General features: G+C 44.9%; 2 protein-coding genes and 1 non-coding gene across 3 annotated transcripts in view; 1 reads left to right on the top strand and 2 right to left on the bottom strand.

Annotated features, from left to right (window-relative positions):
* Window positions 1-99: 99 nt before the first annotated feature.
* sephs3 (selenophosphate synthetase 3) lies at window positions 100-7,209 on the bottom strand. Its single transcript, XM_061058661.1, has 8 exons — window positions 6,824-7,209; window positions 4,291-4,394; window positions 3,433-3,540; window positions 3,124-3,278; window positions 2,372-2,462; window positions 2,186-2,285; window positions 1,870-2,082; window positions 100-1,105 (listed from the first exon to the last, which is right to left on the bottom strand). Exons 1-8 carry the CDS (start codon window positions 7,098-7,100, stop codon window positions 861-863), a joined length of 1,293 nt encoding a protein of 430 aa, XP_060914644.1. The 5' UTR covers window positions 7,101-7,209; the 3' UTR covers window positions 100-860.
* Window positions 7,210-8,307: 1,098 nt separating this feature from the next.
* On the bottom strand, window positions 8,308-8,379 carry trnaa-ugc (transfer RNA alanine (anticodon UGC)). The gene has a single exon. It is a non-coding gene; the product is annotated as a tRNA-Ala (tRNA).
* Window positions 8,380-9,178: 799 nt separating this feature from the next.
* Window positions 9,179-9,419, top strand: part of LOC132990403 (tumor necrosis factor receptor superfamily member 5-like) — a 62,534-nt gene continuing 62,293 nt past the window's right edge. The window contains exon 1 of the mRNA XM_061058671.1: window positions 9,179-9,215. The gene's annotated coding sequence lies outside the window, so the exon portion shown is untranslated. The remainder of the gene's footprint in view (window positions 9,216-9,419) is intronic.

Raw genomic sequence — 9,419 nt, 5'->3', positions numbered from 1 at the left:
TAAAATGTAGACGACTCAATTTAAAAGTAACACCTTTAAAGACATTTCATGACACATGAAGACGCTGCAAGTAAACAGAAGAGCCACACAGAGCGCCGGTCGGAGTCGATGATGGTTTTATTGATTGTGAAAAGCAGAAATCTACAAACAGAGACGGCTACAGCCCTCCAGCAGTCTGAGTCCAACCCCGATCCAAAGGCAAACATCTGCTCCACCCGCCCCCACTGGCTGGGGTTTAAAAGGAGGAGCTTCATACACAGGAAAAGCGGGGGAGGGACTTTGTGCTGGACAGCCAACCAGCCGCAAGATGGAGGGTCTGAACTCCGCCCAGCAGGACCAGAGGAAGCTGCTCAAGCCTTCCTCTGGACTCTGAGGGCGGAGCCAAGACCGATTGATTCTTTTCATCAGGTACATTCACCAACATGAGATGTTGACATCGTCCACCTCTGACACACAGCACCCCGTCAATGATAAAACACACACACACACACAAACACACACACGCACAAACACGCACACACACCCGTAAACTCCAAGTCATCTTTTTAAGAAGCTTCTGGAATGTTTGTTTGGAGAAGTTGGAATAACCTTTTCACATTTTAATAAATTAAAGTCATGTGTTTGTTTGGATTCAAACAGAGGGCGGGTCTAAATAAAAAAAGGGAGGAGGTCGGTTAGTAACACAAAACCCTGAATTTCAATTTAATTCATTAATTGTTGAAATTTGTCTTGTTGGATAAATAATCATATCGAAGTTCATTCACAGCCGATAAAGAGGTCGTTCTGATCAGCAACATCAGCGCACACACACATAGACACACACACGCACACACACACGCACGCGCGCACACACACACGGTCTATGACAGGTTGGGGCTCGGAGCCGGGCTGTTGTTGTCCTGATTGGCCGCCTGACTTCCCCGTGGAGGAACCTCGATGATGCGAGGCTTGTCGATGATGCGAGCGCGTCGGTCGCCTTTTTCTACGATCCCGATGATCCAGGCTCCGCCCGCCGGCCCCTGACCTCCGGCGTTGCCGCTCTGACTCTTCATCTCCGAGCAGAACTTTGCCGCCTGCTCTCTGGGTAAACACACCAGCAGACCTCCTGGAGACGGAGAAACGAGGTCATCATGAATTTATCTTTAAAACTTTAGTCAGAACAAAAGGTCAAAGGTCAAAGGTCAAAGTCATTCATTCATGGACACACGGTAACGCTCTCTCTCTCGCTCCCCAGCGGGAGGTCGAGTCAGAGGGCGTATTTTAATCTATTCTATTTTAATCAAGAATAATAATTAGTCATTTAGTCAAATTTAGGAATTTTACTCGCGACCCCTCTTGGGGAAAGTTTGGGAAAGGTTGTTGTAGTGTGTGAAGAACGATCAGACTCAAACACACTCACAGAATCCTGACTCTGAACTCTGGAGATCTCACTGAATCTCTCACCATCACACAAGACGTCAGAGGAAACAAACATGGAGGACGACAGGCGGGACGATTTGACGATGTAAGATGTAAGATTTATTTTTTGGGGGCTTTTTGTGACTTTAATGGAGAGATAGGACAGAGGATAGAGTCGGAATCAGGGAGAGAGAGAATGGGGAGCAACATGCAGGAAAGGAGCCACAGGCTGGATTTGAACCTGGGCCGCCCGCTTGGAGGACCATGGCCTCAATACATGGGGCGCGTGCACTAACCACTGCACCACCAGCGCCCCTTTTGACGGCGTAGACGTGGGGAGTGAACGTGAGCCGTGCATGTTAGAGAGCGAGATAGAGGCGAGTAAAATGGTTGTTCATCTTCAGCACAACAGGAAGTCAGATGACTCTCAACACGCCTCTCAGAAACATCTGGATCTGATGGTGTGTGTACCTGAAGTCTCTGCTGACGTTCCCTGAACCAGGTTGAACAGGTTCCCGCAGGCCTTGCTGATGGCCGCCATCTTGGCTAAGATTGGCAGGTTGTGGATAACGAAGGCCACCTCGTTACGTTGCTGTGCTGCCAGGTTGTTGGCGTGTCCCAACAACCCGAAACCCGTCACATCTGTGGCGGCGTGCGCCTGGAACTTGTGCATCAGGCCGGCCGCTGGGGACAAAACACGCGAAGAAGAAAGAGTCAAAAAAAACATTCAAACTGGACGGAGAGAGCAGTTCAAGAGAGGACCCAGGACAGAGACGTCAGAGCGTACCCGTGCGGTTTAGCGTTGCCATGGAGAACATGGCTTCCTGATAGGCCTCCTTCACTTCCTCTTTGGTGATGACCAGCTTGATCTTGTTCCACCTTTCGGGCTGTTCAATAAAAAACAGAGACAATAAGTGCTGAAATATTCAGAATAAATGGAACTTTAAATGATGTCGATGTGAGCGGAGTCGACCTGATCGAGCCACTGGTGAGCGTTCACGGCGACCTGCGTCCCCAGAGGTTTAGTCAGGACCAGCACGTCACCCGGCACGGCGCCGTCCGGCCTGAAACAAAGCCGTTAATGTGAAAACAAGCAGGTTAACCAGCTTCAAAATACAGCAATTCACCTGGTTAACATGTGAATCAGATTTAAATTCAAAGGTCCCATATGAAGTAAAATCCACATCCTGTTTATCAAACACGAATAAGCGTCTCTAGGGAGCGATTTTTTTCAAGCTACAGGAGCCGTTTAGGATGACGTCATAAAGCGGTCCACTTCCTTGTTTGAGCACGATTGTGTTCACACTGATCAAATGAACCGCACATTGGGGGTCAAGCGTACTCAGATCCGGGGGGCGGGTCCCTGATGTGAAACCGCCCTCAGTGTCCCCGTTAGGCGTGAATCTCTTGTCAGAATGATTTTAATCAGGATGAAGAATTACTGCACGTTTAAAAAAGGGATCTGATCAAATGGTTATCTTTCTATAGCGGTTATAAATGAGGCCGTGGTCAGAGTGAGACGAGCAGAGGGTCACAGGGACGTGAAGGTTTGTGTTGATGCCGCCGTCACCAACAACACGCCGTCACTGAGCAAGATATAATTATCTCCACACGCTGCTCGCTGAAATAACCAGGACGAACACACTCTGATGAAAAGCATTCTGGGAAATCTCAAGCTGACCTCAACACTTCACATGTAGACCGGTTTCATCCTCTCAGACTCACATGATGAACTCGTTGGGCTGACAGACGACCGACGCCACTCCTCCCACGATGATCCACGGGTTGATCACCGTCTGACCGCCCGTCACTGAAGTCCCGCCCTCCTCCGCCGCATCCCGAAACCCACGAATTATCAACGGCATCACGCGCTCACGGTCCTGCGTCACAAACACATAAAACAATAACAACAACACAAACAAACGGACGCCACACGGGCAAAGGCGCTCAACTGTTACATGCAGAATGTTTTGGATGTTTCGAGGTTAAAAAAGACGTAAAGTCAACAAAGCGGTGTTGATGTCATCGTGTTACCTTCTCGTTCATCTTCTGGCTGACACTCAGCAGCATCAGCATGTTGTCGCACTCTGTGATGCCCATCGCATAGAGGTCGCTGAGGACGTTAGCACATGCTATCCTGCCCTGAGAGAGAGAGAGAGAGAAAGGGCGAGAGAGAGAGGGAAAGAGGGAGAGACAGAGAGAGAGAGAGAGCGAGAGAAAGAGGGAGAGAGTTAATTTTAGGGGGAAAAAGTTCGTATTTCAGGAGGATATTCAAGCAGGGATCAAATTTTTCTGCATCCTGATCATCCTTCAGGCTGACTGTAGATCGTCCTGAACAGTCGACGACTTCACCAATCACATGTATGACAGTAGAAATGGTTAATGCCGTGTTGATATCAAGAGATTATAAATAAAAAGTATTTCCTCAAGGTGACGGTTTCTATGATGGGTCCAGGCGGGATCTCACTCTTTCTGCTATCGATTATTCTGTCTGGCTACGAGAGGCCAGGCTAGCTTGTTAGCTTTGCTACGAGCATACAGACATCATCGGTATTTATATGGAAGTGATTTACTGTCATCACGGTTCAAAGAAAAACGTATAAAACGGAACAATTTAGACGTACAGATCACGATAATGCAGTCGCGTTGTCTATGAGGTCAGTAAATGTCAGCAGTATATTTTTAATATTCACGCTCCTAAACTATTTTCATCAAACTCTCCATGTGTGGTGTGATCTAGACCCGCCCACGTTCACTGTACGAGGACGAGTTCATCCCCTCTCACGTCTCTGTGTTTGGACAACCTCACTTCTCCTGGCTAACAGCAGCGGGCCGTGTGTGTGTGTGTGTGTGTGTGTGTTTCACAGAGAGAAACAGCTGTCAGTGTCTCACCATCATGTAGGGGTCTTCCACCAGGGGGTAGAAGAAGTCGGTGGTCTGCACGAGAGAGAGTCCTCCATGCCTCAGAGGGATCACACAGCAGTCCATCCCAACACCTGCAGAAACAGCAGAGCGAGGACGGAGGGGATACAGATGAATATATTTATCTGAAGGGCTAAGATTACAGAGAATCTTTCTTTAGTAGGTGTGTCACTGTTGTCTTTTACGAATAGAACAAAAAAGATCTGTTTCACTTCAGTATAAGGTTGTCAAAGTCTTAATGATATCACATTTTCTAAAACATAATATGTTATATCCAAGGTCCAATCAGTGAGATGTGTAGAGAGTGAAATTATAAAGTGATCTTACTATATGATCAGACTTTAAGGAAACATGTTATGTTGAAGTGCTGGCTTCTCTGACAACAATGCAGCAGCCAGTATGTCCTCCTTCTAACTTTAGATTCTGGTCCTGAATGCTCTGGATTTGTTTGGAACAGAGAAGGTAGGCGGTTTTAAGGCAAACCCCACACGGCCGTTTTGGACGCCCCTCGGTTTGCCAGGTATTAGAGCAGTTATCAGGTCAAACCAACAGGTGTTACAGTGATGGAAGCGGGCAAGAGAAGTGGTTCAGATAGAAGTGATTGTACCCGACCTAAAAAGCCTCTGCATGTTTCTAATAAGCTCCACGAGCAGAAACGTGCTCAAACTAGGATCAATATTGGAGATGCTTTTGAAAAATGGAGAGCGGTTAGAACACAGAAAGGTTTACAGACCCATGCAGAGCTGGATAAACACTGAAGCTTCAGTGTCCAACACATGGTGACCTGCGTGATCATCCACTCTAGAGAGGAGGGGGGGCGGGACAGCTCTCTATAATGTTTAGAATTTAGACTGCAGTACCCATTTTAAACACTAGGGGTCAGAGTTACATATTATGCTTTTTCTGGTTTTATATGCTCTTTAGTGTGTTTTCCAAGTGTCCTGTGCATGTTTAGGCACATCTATGTGCAGAAATTCAATGTCCGCGGAAACGCGGCTTCTCCCACGTCCTCCTGTTAGCTGTAGCATTAGCCGCATGTAACGCTCGATAAAAATTTGTCAGTGCGACGTCATTGTCAGTGTGAGATCACTGATCTAAGCCCATTGGCTCATTGTGGCAAGCCCTGCAGCTCATGTTGAAATTTCCGAGGCGCATGCTGAGCAACTGACCAATAACGACAGAGCGGATCGGCAGACCAATCAGAGGAGACTTGGCCCACGTGGGGTCTAACAGTGGGGGCTCAGCAGAGCGTAGCTGACGGACTCAGAGCGTAGAGGGAGCAAGGAGGAGCAGTACATGAAAACAGACACTTTTTTCGGACTTTATCTATTTTGAACGTACAAAAGTAGGAACATAGATTAAATATACGAACCCCAAAAAGGGCAGAATATGGGCTCTTTAATGTATGAATTGAATGAATTCAATATTGCAGAAAAATCAAGTAAATGTATTTGTGCAGCTAGACAGTTCTCTCTCTTGCTCGCGGCATCTTTACGATTAAAAAAAAACTTTTTTATGAAAACTTTGGTACTTTTTGATTCTATGGATCATTAAAATAAAAGATATATGATGTTTAAACATGTGGTATTGATAAGAATGACAGTATTGAACGTTTTACAGACTTTTGTGGGAGTTTGCCAGAAATGTATTCAGTGAATATAAACATGAAATCACTCCACAATGTGTAAGACTTCTTCGGGTCTCGACGTAGTTTGATCTTCCCCAGAATCGTATCGCGCTTTTTCAAATCTGGTATCGTGACCACCTGTTCAATATGCGATCTTTGCTCAGTGTACACCTGGATGAATGATTTCCAGGTAACCCTCCAACAGGCTGTAACCTGAGAACACGTTTCCACTCGTTATTGTGAAACAGAAGAAATTATTCACCAACAGTTTGAACTTTGAACTAAAAGCTCCTCAAACATTTCTGCTGAATCACTCAGACCGGTTCTGTGACATACCACTGAGCTAGCTTCTATCATCGATTAAATCCATGTATGCTAAGCTAACTGATGACGTAGGGCTGTTTGTACGTAAAGTATGTAAACAAATGTTATAGAGGACGGTGTACTTTTAATATTAAACAGTTTATACTTGTCGACAAGTGCCATCTGTCAAATGCGTGAACATAAGCTAGCATGGTTAGCTGAAACGATGCTAACAAGCTAGCTGAAACCGGTGTTTTGGTTGAACGTGCAACCGTGTTAATTGGTGGCTTTCAGCCGGATGCGTCCGTAGTTTTCGTTGTTACAACAGTTAAAGAAGATCAAAAATAAGATAAGTAGCTGTCGTAGAGCTGCCTTTCTGTTTAGTTTTTAGTTATAATGTCGAAATAAACACATTATATATATATATATATATATGTAGCTGTTGTAACTACGACAACCACAGCCTTCTTTGGCCGAAAGTCACCAGTTAACAGGGTCACTTGTTGAACCATAACACCGGTAACGTTTCTGACAGCATGTCCAGGATATGAAGGCTGATTCTGCCAACTTTACCGAGCCGGGGGGCGGGAAGCTGTTGGCCAAACTCCGATGCTTGGTCTCCGGCCTTCCCTGTCCCGTCGGCCCGGTCCGCTTCCAGTCCCTGCAGGAGTTTGAGCAGAGCCTCCTGCGGGACCTTACAGCCTCATCCCTTCAGGTCCGAGAAGCCTGTGAGCCGGAACCCGCGCTCCAGGCCATGCTCCTCGGGTTTGAAGGGTTTGTATTCCGGGGGAAAGCATCCCTCAGTGCCCGCAGCCTCCACTGAGGGAGGCGGGGGTGTAGAGCCTGACATACCGGCCCGTAGAGCACCTCAAACGGACACCTCGAGGCGCGGACTCCGGTAAAAACAGTAGAACGATGAATGGAGCGCGAGTACGCAGAGAACAAGAAACAGGTGTAAAGGAAGCGAGAACACTACCGATTCAACTTCCGGTCTGGACTTTCAAAGTATTTTTTTTAATTAAACAGTCAGCAAATTACACAAGCCAGTACTGTCAGTAACATGACATTATTGCAAAAACAACAAACAGAATACAACAACAACAAACGCTGTGAGTAGGCTACATTAAAACCTCCTTCAACAGACCCAGGCTGTGTTGATGCGAGCTCCAGGTAGTACCAGAGGTGCCTGAAGAAGTGGGTGTAGTCTTAATGTTTCCCCAAAATATGTTTTGTCGGGCTGGCTTTATTCAGCAGAGTATATCAGCGTAGTAGCAGAGTTCTTAAATTACCTGAATTTTGGAGATTATTCCTTAAAATAATAATTCCGTTATTTTAAACCTGAAGTAAAGTTAGAGTCGTCAGAGATGTAGGCTCAAAGCTTTTATTATGAAGGCGGGATGTTTGATATCCGGAGGCAAACCTATCACATGACGGCCACTAGGGGGAGCCCGCCGTTTATTCTTATAAACTTTCATTCACAGTAAATCCCGGGTAGTTTGGATCCCTGGATTATAATTTTATGACGAGATGAATGTGATTTCGAGGTAAATATGCACAACATGAAACCAACATGAAAAGATGAACAGACCAATCACAGGGAGAGAAACACCTGACGCTTTCTGGAGAGGTGTGGGAGTGCTCACCTGCACCCAGAAACCCACGAAGAAGACGGTTTCAGGTGTTTCAGCAGCTAGAATAAAAAAAATAAAAGTAGAAACGTGGAGGAGGTTTTTGTCCATGTTTTCTTCCTCTCTGAATACAGAACGAAAACAACTTTTAATAATTCAATTTATAACTAAGTCCATTCAAACATCCTCCGATGTTTTTAATTGAAAAAGAAAATAATAAATATAGAAAAGGCTAAAAATAATAAAATATAAAGACCTTATTGATTGATGTTTGCGGAGTTGCTCATCATTAGATCAGCAGCAGGATGATGTCAGTTCACAGTTTAACCACGTTACTGAGGAAGTTTACATTATTAACATGTATTTAATAATATTCTTGTTTCTTTATATTCCTAACTGAATGTGATTCTGTATTTTCAGCCCAAAACGTGGAGATGCCGGGGATTGAACCCGGGGCCTCATACATGCAAAGCATGCGCTCTACCACTGAGCTACATCCCCCTGCTGGAGAAGAAACATCAGAGCATGTAAGTGAAGTCAGAAATCAATACACTCTCATAAAGACAGCAGAGAAATGTGTTCCTACAGTTTTATAATGATTTGTTCTACAGTCTGTGATCTACAACGTTTTCCACCAGTCAGGGACTTGTCATGTTCCCTCGGTGATACTGTTGGTGTTTTTACAACACCTCATTTAAAACTATAGATGACTAATTTCTGCACCTCAAAAAGTCTACAGAGCTCTGTGAGCATGTACGTCTCTGATAACAACATCGAGAGTCTGAAGGTTCAAGATAAGACCACAAACTGCCAGGATCAGTCCTGTAGTCACCATGAGCATTAACATGAATAATAAAGAGGACGTTGTGCTTTTTCAAACTTGTTTTCTAACACCTAGAAGAAGAATAAGTTTGAACCTCATGCTGGTCTTCTTTCTGGTCCTGATGTCTCGTTTAGGAGCTGATCATGAAACCTGCTCAAATGTTTTAAATGATATTCACAGAGCTTCAGAAGCAGACAGAAGAATAAAGAGAGAACAGATAAAGAGCAACATCAGAATAATAAGATTCAAAGTGAACCCAACATGACAGAATCAAATATAAAGCTGAAGAGAAACACACGAGCTGCATGTCATGAGACAATAAAGCAAAGTGAAGAATAATAAAGAGAAACTTCTGCAGACATGTTTCTGTCTCAATGAGGAGAAAAAGCAACTGAAAGTTTTCAGTCACAGGTTGTTTTCTAGTTTTCCGTCCTGCCGTCTTCTTCCATTTTACAGTCTCATATCTTGACGCTCCGCCTCATATTTACAGTCTCTGGTCTCTCCATGTAACGAGGTACGTAGCTGTTTTTTTCTCTTCACATTTCTTTAAAATGAGTCACACAGAGCAGGTTAAAACTCTGTTACAGTCTGTTGTTAGTATGTTAAAGTGCGACATGTTTCATGTATGTTCCGGTGTTTTACCGAGAAAAAGTTTGCTGGATTTCTGCTGGAGAGACAGAGAGAGAGAGACAGAGACAGAGACAGAGACAGAGACAGA

This window comes from Labrus mixtus, chromosome 15 (genome assembly GCF_963584025.1).
Source record: "Labrus mixtus chromosome 15, fLabMix1.1, whole genome shotgun sequence".
Lineage (NCBI taxonomy): Eukaryota > Metazoa > Chordata > Actinopteri > Labriformes > Labridae > Labrus > Labrus mixtus.
This window is presented reverse-complemented; position numbering and strand designations above follow the sequence as displayed.